Below are 19,363 nucleotides of genomic sequence, written 5' to 3'. Positions count from 1 at the left end.
ATTTGCATGAAATTTGGTATGGAGATATTTTGATACCCGAGAAAGGACATAGGCTACCTTTTATTGCGAAATATGTACCACGGGCGAAGCCGGGGCCGACCACTAGTTTTTAACATATTAAAAACTTTAGTTACTTAGTATTCAAGGCAACTAGTTAACTAGTTTTATCTATACTAATATTATAAAGAGGAAAAGTTTGTATGTATGTATGGTTTTCACGCATAAACTACTGGACCGATTTTGATGAAATTTGGCACAGACAGTCTTTAGACCCTGAGAAAGAACATAGGCTACCTTTTATTGCGAAATATGTACCACGGGCGAAGTCTGGCGTACCGCTAGTTTTTAATAAAAGGACAAAAAATCAAACAACCTCTTTAAATTCATATTCATTTATTTTTCAAATACCATAGTATAAAAGCTACTAATTTATACAAAAAAAAATGAAACATACGGTCTACTATAAAAATGTCAAGTACATTAGTTGAATATTGTTCAAAGAAAAACATGAATTAAATGCTTAAAATGCATTTGTCAAAAAAAACCACGAAATATGAATTACATAGCAACGGTTACACAATAAAAAAAATTAACATTTAAAAAATTGCATCATTTTCATTCTTCCGCGAGTGATCATTCGACTTCCGCTAAGAAAGGTCGCGTCGCGTCGCTCACGTTTGGGCGCTAGTTATTGCTCGGGTATTGTGCTGACGCAGCAACCTACAAATCGTCACGTTTAGCCGCGTGCGGTCGCCGCGATGACCCAGTTACCGAAAGTAACTCACATATTTGTGTAAACAAAGTGTTAAGGCGAAGCTATAACTTTTAATTAATTATGGCTCCGACATCTCCAATCACACTTATAACTGAAACAGAACATCTGTTATATAAACGTTACTCCGAAGAAAAAATACAACGAGAACATCTCCAGAGTCTAGTGCAAGACCTCACAGGTCAAATAGAAGAACTTAAGCGAGAGCTGAGAAATATCCAGGAGCAGAAAAGTACTGACCCGGACAAAAAAGATAATAACGGGAAGCCGATGCAGGCCCAGTATGAGACGGATGAAGAAGAGCTTGCAAAGGAAACGGAATGGGTACGACAGAAGAGTAGAAAAAAAAGGAAATTGAACACATCACTGTCCCCGCAATCTCACCAAGCAGATGAATCTACTGCAAACAAAGAAAATGTGAAACCTAAGAAACAACCTTCGCCGCCACCCATAATTGTCGAAAACGTAGAAAACTACCAACAGTTTTACGATCTTCTTTCGGCAAATCAAATGAAAGACTCGTTCATCATGAAAATGATGAATGGAGAAAAAGTAAAAATAAATTCTAATGACGGTGATACATACCGCGCCATTACCAAGCTTTTGTTACAGAACAACTGCCTTTGGTATTCTTATGAAAATAAACAAGACAGGCCGATTAGGGTAATGGCAAAAAACCTGCATTGCTCATACGTGCCAGCTAGGATACTTGAAGACCTGACATCTAAGGGATACAAAATCCAGGACGCGGTCAACAAACTGAGCTGGAAGAACAAGGAACCCTTAAACATGTTTATGCTCTCTTTCGACAAGGATGAGGACATAAAAAAAATATATGGAATTAACTCCATATTAGGCTGTAAGGTGGACATACAGCCCCTGAAAACATCTAAGCTAATACCACAATGCAAAAGGTGTCAAGCGTATGGCCACACACAAAAATACTGTTCAAAAGAACCCAGATGTGTTAAGTGTACAGGCAAGCATTTAACAAAGGATTGCAATAAACCAACTACAATGAAGCCAAAATGTGTTCACTGTGGAGAGCCTCATCCGGCTAACTATAGGGGATGCACAGTGGCTAAAGAACTTCAAATTATTAAAAACAAAAGCATAAAAAGGAATGCGCAGCCAAATCTTCAAATTCCAAACAAAGAAAAAGTGACTAAAGTCAGTAAACCTACAACAACAAAAGAACTTTCGTATGCATCAGTGACACGAGGAGCGCAGCCACAAACATCCTCACAGTCACAAAATAAGCCAATCAACCAACTCATGGATGAAAAAATGAATACCATCTTAAAGCTTTTAACCTCGTTTGATGAGAGACTTAAAAAACTCGAGGAAAGCAAAAAAGGAGCTTCCAAAATATATAAACAATAAAAATGTCTAACACATTAAAAATTATGGCATGGAATGCAAATGGACTGCTAAAACATCAGAATGAACTAACAGCAGTCCTAGACATAGAAAACATTGATGTATGCCTCATCTCAGAGACACACTTCAACAAAGAATCCCACGTAGAAATCAAAGGCTACAAAGTTTATCACGCGCTACATCCCCATAATACATCAAGAGGAGGTAGTGCTGTCATTATAAAGGAAAACATCTACCATTATCAAGTAAATAAATACGAAAAAGAAGAAATACAAGCAGTGGCGGTCAGTGTAAAGACTAAGCATTGTCCTATAACCATTTCATCCATATACTGTCCACCAAGGTACTCCTTGAAAGCAGATCATTACAAAAGCCTTCTACACGATCTTGGAAACAGATTTATATTAGGAGGTGATTTTAATGCTAAAAACGTATACTGGGGTTCAAGACTGACCACAACCAAAGGAAGAGAGTTACTATGTGCTATTAGAGACACACAATGTAAAACTTTATCAACGGGTAAACCAACCTATTGGCCAACCGACCGACAGAAAAAACCAGACTTAATTGACTTTTTTATTTATAAAAATATATCACAAAATTTTCTTCACATTGAGGAAGGTTATGACATGAGCTCAGACCACTCGCCTATCATACTAACTATAAGTGAGAGCATAATAATGAGGGAAAGCCATCCTACTTTAGTAAATAAATATACTAATTGGGAAAGCTTTAAAAAGGACTTGGAATCTGTGATAGAATTAAAAATTCCTTTAAAATGCCAGGAAGATCTGGAGCATGAAATCAGAAAATTTATTGTAGATATACAGAAAAGCGCTTGGAATAATACACCTACTGTTAGAAAAAGCAAAAAATCCAATAACTATCCGCCAGAAATAACAAATCTTATAGCCAAAAAAAGACAACAAAGACAGATATGGCATCATACGAGATTTCCACATGATAAAACAGTCCTTAATAATCTTACTAAAAGACTGAAAAGAACAATTCAAAAATTCCAAGATGAATCAATGGATATCTTCCTTGGTCATCTAACTAGTGATCGTACAACAGATTACTCCCTTTGGAAAACCACAAAAAGCTCAAAAAAACCAATGACGCATATCCCACCAATCAAAGATGTGAATGGGAGGTGGGCAATAAGCAACGAGCAAAAAGCAGCAAGATTTGCACAACATCTGGAGCAAATTTTCAAACCCAATGAAGAGAATGAACACTTCGCTTTAGTAGAAGAAACAGCAAATGATGAGCTAGAAATAAGACTAGTCACTCCAAGAGAAGTATCCAGTGAAATTAAACGACTTAGCCGAAAGAAAACACCTGGCTATGATCTCATTACTGGAGAAATCCTTAGAAACCTTCCGCGGAAGGCTATTGTCAAACTAACTACAATCATTAATGCTACCTTTAGGCTTAAGTGTGTGCCTGATGTGTGGAAAATAGCCGAAGTTATAATGATACCAAAACCTGGTAAACCGCCACATGAGACTACTTCATATCGGCCGATCTCTCTGCTGCCGATCATGTCAAAATTATTTGAAAAACTTTTCTTGAAACGGTTAAAACCCGTAATCGAGGAAAGAAACTTAATTCCTGAGTACCAATTTGGATTCCGAGAACGCCATTCTACAATAGACCAAGTACATAGGATAACCAATATAATTGAAAAGGCTCTAGAAGAAAGAAAAGTTTGCTCCACGGTATTTTTGGATGTGGCGCAAGCATTTGATAAAGTATGGCACGAAGGGCTTATATACAAACTAAGAAATATGCTCCCAAAACAGTTTGCTGACATCTTAGAGTCTTACTTATCACAACGTATGTTTAGAGTAAGACAAGATGATGCATATTCAGACCTTAAGCCTATAAAGGCTGGAGTACCGCAAGGAAGTGTCCTGGGTCCTATTCTGTACTTGTTGTACACTTGCGATATTCCTGAGTTAGAGAACAACACCATTGCAACATTTGCGGATGACACAGCTATAATGGCTACAGGTGACACTCAAGAAGAAGCAGTAGAAAAAGTTCAGACAGCTGTTAATACGATATTTGACTGGACGAAAAAATGGAGAATAAAACTCAACGAGTCTAAATCTATTCACATAGACTTCACAAATAAAAAGCCAAATTATCATCCGGTATACATAAATAATCATGTAATACCTTATCAAAATACAGCCAAATATCTGGGTATGACTCTTGACGCAAAGCTTCGCTGGAAGGCTCATGTCAAAAAGAAACGCGAAGAGCTAGAGCTTCGCTATAAGGCTATGTACTGGCTAATTGGCAAGCATTCTTCACTCTCAAAGCAAAACAAGTTACTCTTGTATAAACAAGTCCTTATGCCTTTGTGGACTTATGGTAGTCAGCTTTGGGGCTGTACCAAACAAAGCAATATCACTATCATACAACGATTCCAAAATAAAGTACTGAGAGAGATCGTGAATGCTCCGTGGTACATTAGAAATGACGACCTACATCGGGACCTTAAAGTAGATCTCGTCACGGACATAATTAAAAAGAACGCCGAAGCTCACGAACGCAGACTTCACCATCATGTGAACGTCGAGGCTATCCAGCTCCTTGACAACACGGACATAGTGAGAAGACTGAAAAGGACAAAACCTTTTGAGTTAGTTTAGTGAAGTGTCAGTGTAATATAGTGATTGCTATTCATAAAGAACACATGAACAAAGTGTCTTCGCCTTAAATAGAGACATTAAGAAAAGTGTTAATGGACACATTCTTAGACATACTATACCTAGCAAATTAAGTTAGATTTATATTACTCATTAGCCTATAGTAAAAGGCTAGATCGTAATTTTCAATAATGATACCTTAGGTTCATTATTTTAGGTAAAAAAAAAAAAAAAAAAAAAAAAAATTTCATTCTTGCAATACTGCATGGTCATTGTTGCTCGATCTGAAAAAAGAAAAATAAAAATAAATGTGTGCGTGTACTAGTGCACACACGTAAGAAGTGAAACTTCTTTATGAACTTACTAGCTTTCCACCCGCGGCATCGCCCGCGCAGTCAAAGAAAAACCCGCATAGTTCCCGTTCCCGTGGGATTTCCGGGATAAAACCTATCCTATGTCCTTTCTCGGGTATCAAAATATCTCTATACCAAATTTCATGCAAATTGGTTCAGTAGTTAAGGCGTGATTGAGTAACAGACAGACAGACTGAGTTACTTTCGCATTTATAATATTAAGTATGGATTTTTCAAAAAATAATTTACTATATGCAACTTTACAGAAATACGTCGAATCACGCGTGGTAGGGATAACAAAAAGATGTATTTCTCTCTTAACAATATAAACGCGAACACAACTCTGTCTATCTATCTCTTCTTCACGTTCAAACCATTGAACCGATTTCGATGAAATTTGGCATAAACATAGTTTGAGACGTGAGAAAGGACATACGGGAACGGGAACTATACGGGTTTTCCTTTGACTACGCGGGCGAAGCCGCGGGCGGAAAGCTATATTTTATGTATTTTGACGATTCAAAAGTGCTTCTAGAAGAAGTCTAATTGAATAAATAAATGTTTGAATTTGAGTTACCAATAAAAATAGCCAATAAATGTTCGCCTCCTTGGTACAGTGGTTACCGCGTGAGCGTAGAACCGAGGGGTCCTGGGTTCGATTCCCGGTGGAGACGAAGAAAAAAAATGGTTTGGTCTGGCAGGACACAGAAGGCTGATCACCTACTTGTCCCTAAAGAAAAATCGATCAGTGAAACAGATGCATCTGCCCCTTACCCCACTACGGGGACATGGGACTTCACGTCACACTTAATAAAAATAGATTATTTCTCACCTTAAACCCTTTCCAAAGGTTTACATTCATTTTCAAGCCATTGCAAGTCGTCCAAAAGTCCACGTTCTTTCAATATCGGTCCGAGTGTTGCCAGCACACGAGCGTGGTACGAATTTAGGTATGCCAACTGTAAAAAATAATCAAATTACATTTTTATATAGTACTAGCGGTCCGTATTTGCCTATGTCCTTTCTCGGGTATCAAAATATCTCCATACCAAATTTCATGCAAATTGGTTCAGTAGTTTAGGCGTGATTGAGTAACAGACAGATAGACAGAGTTACTTTCGCATTTATAATATTATAGTATGGATTTTGTGAATTTTAACTACGCGAATATTATAATTTTTGTTGGAAAAAATGAGTGTGTGCCGAGCACACATGCCAGAAGTGAAACTTCTTTGGCAAGATTCAAAGATACCAAAAAATCATCGCCTTACTCCTTGACGTGACGGTATTGCCATGACGCGACCTTGAAATTTCACTTGCTCGATGCTCACGCTCGTTTTTTCAAGATTTTAAAACGAATTCTTATTCGTATATCTGCAGATTATTTGTTATATTTTTTAAACACTGTTTATTTTTTCCTTATTACACAACTGTTTAATTATTTTTTAAGCTATTGCATACTTTGTATCGCGGGCCTTGAGCGCGGGGACCGAATCGAGAAATTCCGTAACGAAAAAACCTCACGCTCCCCACGGGGACGGGCGGAGGTGTGGCTTGAAGGCATAGCATGCAATAGCGCAACCGCCACAGTCCCCGAGTGATATTTTTTCCTATTTTTTTTTATAATACTGACCTCAAAATCATCAAGCAACTCCACGTTAACACACTTAGTGTCGTGTGGCACTAACGTCAGTGTGTTGAAACCCAACACGCCTCGACCGTCGAAATCGCCTAGCAGTTTTGATGCCTGAAAAAAAAAATTAATTAATAACAAGATTTCCGCCCGCGTTTGCAAAGGAAAACCAGCATAGTTCCCGTTCCCGTGGGATTTCCGGGATAAAAACTATCCTATGTGTTAATCCAAGTTACCCTCTATATGTGTGCTAAATTTCATTGTAATCAGTTCAGTAGTTTTTACGTGAAAGAGTAACAAACATCCATACATCCATACAAACTTTCGCATTTATAATAATTATTAGTAGGATTTTGGAGTAATCTATACGTCATAGTACAAAATTAACAATTTATCTACATAGTATAAAACAAAGTCGCTTTCTCTGTCCCTATGTCCCTTTGTATGCTTAAATCTTTAAAACTATGCTACGGATTTTGATGCAGTTTTTTTTAATAGATAGAGTGATTCAAGATATATAATTTACTAGGTTTTAGACAAAGGAAAGTCATAGAACGTTAAAAAAATACTTGGAGCGTGATCTACAATAGAAACCGAAGCCAAAAATATAGTTTTTAGAATTTTTGCCTGTTTGTATGTTCGTAGTTTATCAAAACTGTAGTTTTAAAGATTTAAGCATATAATAGGGATATAGGGACAGAGAAAGCGACTTTGTTTGTACTATGTAGTGATTCCTACAAGAGCATAAGATAAATTTTGAAAGTGAAACAAATATTTATTTTTATTAAACTCAAACTCAAACATTTATTTATTCAATTAGACTTCTTCGAGAAGCACTTTTGAATCGTCATTACATATTTTTAACATTTACCACCGATTCGGAAAGCAGTATCTACGGAGAAGAATCGGCAAGAAACTCCATAGTTGCTCTTTTTAATCATGTCAGTTTTACAATTTAATTTTACCAAATACATATATAATATCATTTATCATAGTAATTACAAAAAGCAAATCTCTCATGGTGACGAAGAAGGGGGCGGGGGGGTTTTTATTCTATATTAATTCATAAATTAAGGATTCAATATCGGAGGTGACATAAAACTCACACAAAAACAAAAAAAAGTAAATAAAAATATTCTTACTCTTGGATGATTGGTTGTCTTATTCACTTCGATAATCTCGACAAGGTCCTCATGCCTTATACCATATTCCCCGACCTTATAGTATCCCGGCTCTGAAATAAAATAAACATAATGTAAAGTCACATAATAATAAAATAAAATATTAACTACCCTACACACAGCTTCACTATCCCACACACCGCTTCATTATCTCACACACTGCTTCACTATCCCAAAAACTGCTTTACTATACCACGCTGCTTCACTATACCACACACTGCTTTACTATCCTACTCACTGCTTCACTATCTCACACACTGCTTCACTATCCCACCTTGCACTACCGTTACCCTCCCTCCCATTACTCAACACCTGTCCGGGCCGAAGCCCAGGGTCCCTGCGGTAGGGCCTCCACGAGACCCCCGCGGGCCTCCATCACCTTGCACTACCGTTCACACTACATTACTACCTTTCTTCCGCCTCCCATCACTCCCCCCACCTTTCACCACCCCTCCCTCCCATAACTTACCATTACTCAGCACCTGCCCGGGCCCCAGGCCGGGGTCCCTGGGGTAGGGCCTCCAGGAGACCCCCGCGGGGCCCTCGTGCACGTGCAGGCAGTGCCCCACGCCGTGCCCCGTGCCGTGCGCGTAGTCCTGCCCCACTTGCCACAGGGCGGAACGGGCTAGCGTGTCTAGCACGTTGCCCTGGAAAAAAGACGGGTTTCACTCCGGGAGTGCCGGCAGAAGTGGAAACTTGATTATTAACGTTCAGCATGTTTGATATTTTGGAATGGTATCCGTCTTACGCATGGAATACCTATAAGGGCTAAAAAAAAAAACAATCCGTCTTACGCTTTTTCGATCAGGCCACGTGTCCTGACGCGAGTTTAAGATTTTATACCCAACGCCGCTAAAGAAGTTTTCACTTCAAAATAATGTGTGCGTGTACTTGTGTACACACGTAAGAAGTGAATCTTATTTATGACCTTATTTTTCAAAAACATTATTTACTATATGCAACTTTACAGAAATACGTCGAATCACGCGTGGTAGGGATAAGAAAAAGATGGCGCGTAACGAAAAAATGTTACACTAATTTTTTTTCCAACCCCGATAAAGAAGTTTCACTTCAAAGAAATAATAACAATAACATGAAAGAAGGAAAGAAGGAGAAATAAATAATCTATATCTATACTAATATTATAAAGCTGAAGAGTTTGTTTGTTTGAACGCGCTAATCTCGGGAACTACTGGTCCGATTTGACAAATTCTTTCGGTGTTTGATAGCCCATTTATCGAGAGAGGTTTTAGGTTATAATTGGGTTATCCTACTAATATTATAAATGCGAAAGTTGTGAGGATGGATGTGTATGTGTATGTTTGTTACTCTTACACGTAAATACTGCTGAACCGATTACAATGAAATTTAGCACACACATAGAGGGTAACTTGGACTAACACATAGGATAGGTTTTATCCCGGAAAATTTACGGGAACGGGAACTAAGCGGGTATTTCTTTGAAAACGCGGGCGAAGCCGCGGGCGGAAAGCTAGTATTATATATTATTATTACATACCTTAACCCCCCGTGGGAACAGCACAGTGCCAAGCGCGATCTGTCCCTTCAGCACGCGAGTAAATGCGTTTGTCTGTTCGTCACTCGGCACACCCATGTGACGGGTGCGGGTTATGTCTGTTGTGCCGTCTCTGGGAAAATTATAGAAAAATTAATTAATTTTTATTTATGGTAATATATCTATGTATACTGAAAATAAAATGTTTGAGAAAATTTGTGTTATAAAGTCATCAGGTGCGAGTAACATTTAGAGGCGATTTTGTTATCTTTGAATCTTGCCAAAGAAGTTTCACTTCTGACATTTATGCTCGGCACACACGCATTTTTGACGTGATAACGTCTTTAAAATCGTTTGAGTCGGGTGACATGTTCAGAAACTTGTGTCACACCAAAACCTCACGAGCGCGATCGCCGGTATAACGAGAGAGAGACGGACCGATCTCCCGTCTCATCTCGAGCGTCTCATCTCATCATAAGACGTTAAAACGTAAACATCTCGATCGTAAACCTACTTTACAAACAACCAATTTTTTTTATTTTTTTTTCTTACCCTATAAAAACCTACCTGTATTGTCCCCCCGAGTCCAGCAGGAACATATCCCGCCCCAGTATCCCCCGCTGTGGGCCATCCCGGGTCGGACTGTAGTGTATTATTGCCCCGTTCTCCCCTGCCCCGGGGATTGTCTCAAAAGATGGTCCGAGGAAGTCTGTTTCGTCCCTGTTAGCGACAAAAAATGTTATTTTTTGGTAGAAATAAATTTATGGCAAATTGTTTTCATCTCGTATTAATAATTGTAAATAACAAAAAATTTCTAAACTAATATTATAAAGCTGAAGAGTTTGTTTGCTTGAACGCACTAATCTCAGGAACTACTTGTCCGATTTGATAAATTCTTTCAGTGTTAGATAGCCCATTTATCGAGGAAGGCTATAGGCTATATAATATCATCACGCTAAGACCAACAGAAGCGAAACAACGCGGGTGAAACCGCGGGGCACAGCTAGTAACCAATAATAGTTATAAAGAGAACGCAATATGTGGAATTGATTATCCACATCATTATCATTATTACATAGTATAAAACAAAGTCACTTTCTCTGTCCCTATGTCCCTTTGTATGCTTAAATCTTTAAAACTACGCAACGGATTTTGATGCGGTTTTTTTGTATATAGATAGAGCGATTCAAGAGGAAGGATTTAGTATATAATTTATTAAGTTTTAGACAAAGCGGGCGAAGCCGCGGGCGGTAAGCTAGTAAGCTATGAATAACTTTGAGTAAATAAAAAATTTATTAAATAAACATTTTTAATAAATTAACGATACTTTTAGCCACCACGAACACACACACACACAAAAAAAAACAATACGATTAAAACAATATAAACTCACTTCCTAAACTCCAACAGTTTATCAGCCGCTTGCATTTCAGTTATACTTTCGCCGGAATCGATCCCGCGATGCAACCAATTGAAGAAACGCACAACCGATATACCGTCGCGAATGTGGCATTGCCTAAAACCCTAGCAAAAAAAATACAAATATTATAAAGCTGAAGAATTTGTTTGTTTGAACGCGCTAATCTCAGGAACTGTTTGTCCGATTTGAAAAATTCTTTCAGTGTTACATAGCCCATTTATCGAGCGAAATAAAAATTCGCAAAACAATATAAATTTAGAAAATAATTTTAAGGGAAAAAAAGCACGAGCAAAAGCACACGTGTCGGAAGTGAAACTTCTTTGGCAAAATTCAAACCAAAATCGTCGCCTTACTTCATGAAGTGACTCTCAAAACATGCATACATTTTTGTTCCAAATGAAATATCCTCTCAGTGTTACCATGTTTGTTCTCAACTATGCACCTATCCATAAATAAACTAATTTGGAATTATATTTTTACTAGCTTTCCGCCCGCGACTTCGCACGCGCAGTCAAAGAAAAACATGCATAGTTCCCCTTCCCGTGGAATTTCCGGGCTAAAACCTATCCTATGTCCTTCGTCAGGTCTCAAGCCATCTCTGTACCAAATTTGAAGTAAATCCATGCAGTACTTTTTGAGATTAGCCCGGACATACATACAGACAAAAATTCTAAAAACTGTTTTTGGCTTCAGTATCTATTGTAGATCACGCCCCAAGTATTCTTTTAAAAAAATATTCAATGTACAGTTTTGACTTTCCTACGATTTTATTATATGTAAAGATCAGTTTTTTGTATTTACCTATATACTTTTCTTACCTCTAGTTCGACGTCATTTTTAACCAATTTCATAAGAGCCACCGGTGACACTTCGGATATTAAATTCAAAGGCTTCGATAACACGTCTTCCTGAAATAATAAAAAAATTACGATTAACAAAATAAAACATTTTTTTTTAAACTAGACAGTTTTTAAAAATTTAGATAAATATAGTCTTATAGAATTGTCAAAACCGGTTGATACCCTGTTTTTTACTAATAAACGTATTTATACTAATATTATAAACCTGAAGAGTATGTTTGTTTGTTTGAACGCGCTAATCTCAGGAACTAATGGTCCAATTTGAAGAATTCTTTCGGTGTTAGATAGCCCATTTATCGAGGAAGGCTATAGGCTATATATCATCACACTAAGACCAACAGGAGCGGAGCAATGCGGGTAAAACCGCGAGACACAGCTAGTAATAAATAAATATGGGTAAAATACTGACCACATTCAATAAAATACTTTAAAAATCACAGTCCTTAGTTTAAAATTTTATCCTATAATATTATAAATGCAAAAGTTTGTGAGGATGTGTGTGTTTTTGTTACTCTTTCGCGCAAATACTACTGAACCGATTACAATGAAATTTAGCACACATATAGAGGGTAACTTGGACGAACTCATAGGATAGGTTTTATCCCGGAGATCCCACGGGAATATGCAGGTTTTCCTTTGAAAACGCGGTCGAAGCCGCGGGCGGTAATCTAGTTAAATAATAAACAAAAACTACTAACCCCAGACGCCGCTCTATGTACCGCTTCGCTCGCTTCGCTCGACACCCAAATGTCGTGATCACCGTCACCGCTTTCCGATAGCTCTCTCTGTAATAAAATAAATTAAATTAAATTAAATAAAAATAAATTAGCCTTTATTGCTGTAACTTTTCTTAAATTACATGTCAATTCTTAAAAACTAAGTTAATTCTACTTATTCTAATTTTTATTTATAACTGGCTTTCCCCCGCGGCTTCGCCCGCGTTTTCAAAGAAAAACCCGTTCCCGTAGGATTTCCGGGATAAAACCAATCCTATATCCTTTCTCGGGTATCAAAATATCTCTATACCAAATTTCATGCAAAGTAGTTCAGTAGTTAAGGCGTGATTGAGTAACAGACAGACAGACAGAGTTATTTTCGCATTTATAATATTAGTATGGATATTGGCAACAGGATGTTTATAAGGAACAGCTTGACAAGCTGTTCTTTCTGTAATTAACAAATAAATATAATAAATTAATTAATTTTAATTTTTGTATATATTGTTATACAGGGTGTCCCACTATCGGTATACTAAGCGCGAAAGGACAAAAATGCGTCTGGAATTTTATATAAGTATTTTTACGTACTAAGCGTATGCAAAACTATAACCTCATTTGAGCGTAGTATACCAACAATGGGACACCCTGTATAGATAAGATAACTTACCGCCATATTCTCCAGATCCCTAACAATATCTTCATACGGGACCCCTTCTATAACGACCCCTTCTGACTCCAAACACTCCTGTATATTTGTCGGAATGCGACCCCCATGCCAGAATAACTTCACTCTATTGGGGGTTATAACCAGATATGAAAAAAACACGGGGTTGTAGGGTATATCGCTTCCTCGGAGGTTGAGTACATCTGTAAATATTTTTACATAAATATAAATTGTAATAACAGACTGTAATAGATTTTAAATTGCATTTATAAATACATATAAGGAAATAATTTAAATTAAATCACTACATAGTATAAAACAAAGTCGCTTTCTCTGTCCCTATGTCCCTTTGTATGCTTAAATCTTTAAAACTACGCAACGGATTTTGATGCGGTTTTTTTTTTATTCAAGAGAAAGGTTTTCGTAAATAATTTATTAGATTTTAAACAAAGCGGGCGAACCCGTAAGTGTGTAAGCTAGTAAATTTGTATATTAATGTCATCTAGCTTAAAACTACTGTGTAAAAAACAAAAACAACTATAGTCAGATTATGTTTCCATTCTAAAAAGGACAAATCCTACTTCGTATTAATATTATGATAAACGCGAAAGTTTGGAAGATTGTATGTCTCATTGTCTGTTGTTATTTCACGCGGAAACCACAGTACTGATTTTGATGAAACTTCGTTATTTGGTAGTGATATAGATTATGAAACAGAATAAGACATAAGCTATAAAAATACTTGCTTTTAACGGCGTAATATACAGGATGTCCCACCATTGGTATACTAAGCGCGAAGGAACTTGTAGTTTTGCATACACTGATCACGATAAAAATACTTAAACAACAAAATTACGTCAAAAATTTTCTGCTAAATTTTTCCTTAAAATCCATGTTTTCTTCTCTAGCTTCGCGCAGCTGGCATATACCGCATCGCTTATATGAGCATTTTGTCTATGAAAATATAATTTTAAACCATAGCTCTCGTGCTGGAGGCAAAGTTGCGTGGGTTGCTTGTTATGGGTGTACACATAGAGTTTTAAGAATTCATTTATTTGAAAAAAAATGCGTCTGGATTTTTTTTTGTATTTTTTACATACTCAGCATATGCAAAACTATAACCTCCTTAGAGCTTAGTAAACCAACAGTGGGACACCCTGTATAAAAAAACATTTTGTTTTTAATAGAAATAGAAGTCATATAATATCATTAATTAAAAGGTTAGGTTCGTTTCCAGATTTTCTGAAAATTTTCTCTATTTTGAATATCATAAGATTTTCCATACAAATAAACTTACAAGCCACTTCATCCAACGCGGTGAGCACGAGAGCAGATACTTTCTTCTCCGCCATTTTGGCTCTCAATTCTTCTATCTTCTTGCTAGCTGGTTTACCTGTAAAATGTATTTTTATTATACTTTCTCGGTAGGAAACAGCATTAGCATAGCTTTATTATTCTACAAAATAAAGGATGGAATCTTGTGTTGTTTTTGTTTCTCTTGAAACTGTGAAAAGTAAAAATTCCGATAGTTGGCGCTATGATAAGAGTATGAGGATTGTTAATTTTGCGACCACAGAAGCGAAACCACTAGTTTAACATATGTTTAAACAAAATACAGTCAAATGAAACTTATTATATTTAACAAATTACAAAGTACATACCAGTATATTTAACATATTACAAAGTACATATCAGTATATTTAACATATTACAAAGTTTTAACCAGTATATGTAACATATTACAAAGTACATACCAGTATGTTTAACATATCACAAAGTCGTACCTGTATATTTAACAGGTAAATGCATAATTTCATTATGCGGTCTCTCTGGCGCCGGGTCTTTTAGTTGGACCCTCAACTGATCGACCAAGTTATTTGGTACGGCTATTAATTGCATCTTGGCTTTTTTTAATGCCGTCTGTTGAAGAAAAGTGTTATTTTATATTCTTTGATACTACATATATATTATATCCCATACAGAACGGAATTTTGTAATAACACCTGGAGGAATAGTGCGTTTATTTGACCAAAGAAAATTGTACTTGAAAAGTATGAAAATAGCATTTTAAAGATTTCAAAAAACTTTGCTTGCAGCAATCTTACCTATTAAATTACTCTTTAGTTTTAGTGCATCGTTAGAGTTTATAATTATAAGGATGAAAAATAATAAACTTGATCTCAAATGAGAGGAAAACGTTAAAAATCAAGTACATAATTCAAGGTCCAAAATAAAATATAATGAATAAATTACCTGCAACGGTGTCCACTCTTCTCTACTCATTGTAAAGGGGTCGACCCCCACTACAGAACCGGCCCCTAAATTGGTAGTCAACCATTTTTCTATGGAGGGGGTATCGGGTAGCGCTGTTAAGAGGTAAAAGTAATTTTTGGATTGTTTTTTTTTTTCACGATCACATTACATTCCTAACCACACTAAATAGTATAAAACAATGCTCTGTCCCTATATCCCTAGCTCAAATCTTTAAAACTACGCAACGGATTTTGTTGCGGTTTTTAAATACATAGAGTGATTCAAGATGAAGGTTTTAGTATACATTTATAAGATTTTAGACAAAGCGAGCAAAGCCGCGGGCGGAAAGCTAGTTTATTAAAATATCAACTCACACTGCTTCATCAGCGTCCACAGATTCAAGTCGACCTCCTTCTCGAACTGCGTGTAATATCTGCCATCCGTCCAGACAGCAGCCAGCGTGTTAGTTACTACCGCAGTGCCGGCTGACCCCGTGAACCCCGTTAGCCACTCGCGACGTGCATCTATGGGGGCTATGTATTCTGACTGGAATAGCGGTTGTATACTAATCATTTAAAGTTAAAAATTAAATTAATATATAATTTATTGTATGTCATAATTAATGTACAATATGGGTATTAACATCTTGATTCTGGAATTGGGGTCTCTAAATGTTATAAGTAGTATAGTTTGTAATAATGTCATTTATTTGTAATAAAATTTAGAAAGTCATAAATTCTAGATTCTGGAAAGAAGATTATAACAAAATTAGGCATAGAATTAATTTTTAACCGAGTTCAAAAAAAAGGAGGAGGTTATCAATTCGGCCTTACTTTACCTTACTTAAATACTAAACTTACGTTGTGAGCGTCAGCTGTAGGCACAATATACGCTGCCAGCGCTGTCTGCTGGCTGGCCATCAGCGCTCGGAGCGCTGTCAAACGTTGCAGCGACATCTTGGGTTTTATACTCGACGCATACGCTAGAGACAGTCTGTGAACAAATTGTGTTATTGTATGAATTGTATAACTGTATAAAAACTTATTGTAAAACAGTCTTATAAAATACTAGCTGTGCCGTGCGGTTTCAGCCGCGTGGCTCCGCTCCTGTTGGTCTTAGCGTGATAATATATAGCCTATATTACTCGTGGAAAATGTAGCTTTCGAATGGTGAAAGAATTTTTAAAATCGGTCCAGTACCTAGTTTATGAGCCTATTCATTACAATCAAACAAACAAACAAAGATTTCCTCTTTAAAATATTAGTAAAGAAAATTACATATTTATTATTTACTAGCTTCCGCCCGCGACTCCGTCCGCGCGGATGTCGGTCTTCCAGTGGATGGTTATTTCTCCATTTTGAGTACCTCTGTCAATAACATCTTATAAATATCTATTGGACCCAATTCCCAAATACGGCTAGGCCTATAATAATACGCAACGTGTGTTCGCGGTTCTACGGAACAACGTCTATGGATAAAACTGAAAAATTAAGATTAATTTTTTTCTACGTATTTTTCCAGGATAAAAAGTATCCTATTTTACGCCCAGGATAATAAGGTATAATTATACCAAGTTTCATCGAAATCGAACCGCTAGTTTTCACGTGATGCCTTCACATACAGACAGACAGACAGACAGACAGACAAAAATTTTTTTAATCACATATTTGGGTTTGGTATCGATCCAGTAACACCCCCTGCTATTTATTTTTTCAATATTTTCAATGTACAGAATTGACCCTTCTACAGATTTATTATATGTATAGATAATAAATTAATATTAACGTATTTATAATATTGATTTATTGTTTAATAAATTTAAATAATGGTGAAAAAGGTGTTCCTCATAAGGTTCTACATTTAAAAAATTACACATTTCATTCAGATTTTATGCTTCGAATTTACTTATTTATTTAACACTAGCGGTCCGCCCAGGCTTCGCCCGTGGTACATATTTACGTTTTCTCTACTTAAGTACCATCCTCGTACTTCAAGGAATAGTTACCTCTAATAAAAAAATAATTATCGAAATCGGTCCACCCGTTCACGCGTGATGCCGTTACCAAGGAAAACGGGATTCATTTTTATATAGAGATAATTATAAACAAGCATGACATAAACGAATATATATACACACCGGCACAATTAGCGGAACAAAAAAAAAGTGAGACTATGAGATAATAACGCACATATTTGACGAAAATGTAATTAGATACAAAATAACAAGTTGATTAACATCTTTTAACAACGACTTTGAAAAGTCTTCGTTATTTTTTATTGAAAAATTAAGAAATTTGAAATAAGTGAAATTTTTAGATGATTATGAACCATCACAAAAAAATAAAAAAAGTAAGCATTAAATGATTTGACAATAAAATTAAAGCAAAATTAATAACGAGTGTTTCCCCCTCTTGCTCTGATTACGGTTTCCATTCGTCTGGGCTTGCTACAGATTATGTTATCGATGATTTCTTGAGGCAACCGCTCCCACTTCTCAAGTAATTCGTTTCCAAGTTCATTCAGATTGTTGGGGGGTGGCATTCTGGATTTAACCCTTCTTTTTAGCAAGTCCCAGACATGCTCTATCGGATTCATATCGGGGGAATTTGCTGGCCACTGCATCACCGGTATACCTAAGTGGCTCAGATATGCCCTTACCGATTGTGCACTATGAGCACGAGCATTATCTTGCATTAGAATAAAGTAGTCACCAATAAATGGGGCAAATGGTACAACATGTTCTTCTTAAATGTCTCTGATGTATCTATCTGCTGTCATGGTCCCTCCTGTGACTATCAATAACTCCGTGCGAGCTCTCAAACATATCCCTCCCCAAACCATTATCGAGCCGCCACCATAAGCCACTGTGTGTTCAAAATTAGACTATATTTGGCGTTCTCCTCTGTGTCTTCATATTCGCTGTCTCCCATTGATCTGTTTTAAAAGAACTCTGCACTCATCAGTGAAGAGAACCTGCTGCCATTCGTTCAAATCCCAGACGATGTTCTCGCGTATCAGTTTCTGTTCCGCTAATTGTGCCGGTGTGTGTATTTTTGATACATTTCTACTTTATTGAGGATTGTTAAATTCTCGAGCTTCGTATTCACAACGTTGTCAGGATCAGGAAATGATACTAACTATAATATGTATATGTTACAGTCAAAACCCTGAACCAGTCAATAACGTTATTGACCGGTAAAATCAGTTAATAAGGATATTGACTAAGGGCGTCGGTTAATATCCTTATTAACTGATTTTATCTGATTAAACCAGTTAATAACGTTATTGACTAAGGGCATCGGTCAATATCCTTATTAACTGATTTTAAGTCGAGACATCTAGTCAATATAGGTTTTAACCGACGTGCCCAGTCAAAACTCATAAAAAGTTAAGGACGTTAGTGAAATTATACTAGAAAATCATTTAAAAAGGTTCATAAAACTTTTTAAAGTGCAATATTTAAGAGTTTTATGTTTTATTAATTAATTCGGGGTATTGTTTGTAAACTGCAACCGCGCGAGAATACGTGCCCCAAAATATTTTTGAAGATGGCAATTGTGTTTTAATAACAACTAGGTTTCCGCCCGCAGCTTCGCCCGCGCAGTCAAAGAAAAACCGCATAGTTCCCGTTCCCGTGGGATTTCCGGGATTGCGTTAGTTTCTGATTTGATGGAGTGACCTGCAGGTGTACTTCGAAGACTGCTACTGGATCTAATAGACGAGTAGAGCTAGGAATGCCGAGCTTGGGCTCGTTTTGTTAGTTATGTCGAGACCTTACCTCCGGACTTGATGGAATGACCTGCAGGTGTACTTCGAAGACTGCTACTGGAACTAATTGATGATTAGAGCTAGGTGTGCCGAGTTTGGGCTCATTTTGTTAGTTATGTTGAGACCTTACCTCCGGACTTGATGGAGTGACCTGCAGGTGTACTTCGAAGACTGCTACTGGAAC

General features: G+C 36.9%; 1 protein-coding gene across 2 annotated transcripts; it reads right to left on the bottom strand.

Annotated features, from left to right (window-relative positions):
* Window positions 1–464: 464 nt before the first annotated feature.
* Window positions 465–16,399, bottom strand: LOC123704689 (xaa-Pro aminopeptidase ApepP-like). Of its 2 annotated transcripts, XM_045653110.1 has the most exons (17): window positions 16,272–16,399; window positions 15,786–15,957; window positions 15,412–15,524; window positions 14,943–15,078; window positions 14,456–14,551; window positions 13,162–13,361; window positions 12,474–12,560; window positions 11,734–11,823; window positions 10,889–11,019; window positions 10,063–10,215; window positions 9,499–9,628; window positions 8,449–8,626; window positions 7,941–8,032; window positions 6,799–6,912; window positions 5,998–6,124; window positions 5,059–5,096; window positions 465–614 (listed from the first exon to the last, which is right to left on the bottom strand). In XM_045653110.1, the coding sequence occupies exons 1-15, from the start codon at window positions 16,365–16,367 to the stop codon at window positions 5,999–6,001; spliced, it is 1,914 nt and encodes a 637-aa protein (XP_045509066.1). In that variant the 5' UTR covers window positions 16,368–16,399; the 3' UTR covers window positions 465–614; window positions 5,059–5,096; window position 5,998. The 2 variants fall into 2 exon arrangements, with proteins under 2 accessions (XP_045509066.1, XP_045509067.1); XM_045653111.1 differs by lacking the exons at window positions 465–614; window positions 5,059–5,096 and having other exon boundaries at window positions 5,992–6,124.
* Window positions 16,400–19,363: the final 2,964 nt, after the last annotated feature.

This window comes from Colias croceus, chromosome 30, assembly GCF_905220415.1.
Source record: "Colias croceus chromosome 30, ilColCroc2.1".
NCBI lineage: Eukaryota > Metazoa > Arthropoda > Insecta > Lepidoptera > Pieridae > Colias > Colias croceus.
Note: the sequence above shows the minus strand (reverse complement) of the source record. Positions and strands in the feature narration are given on the sequence as shown.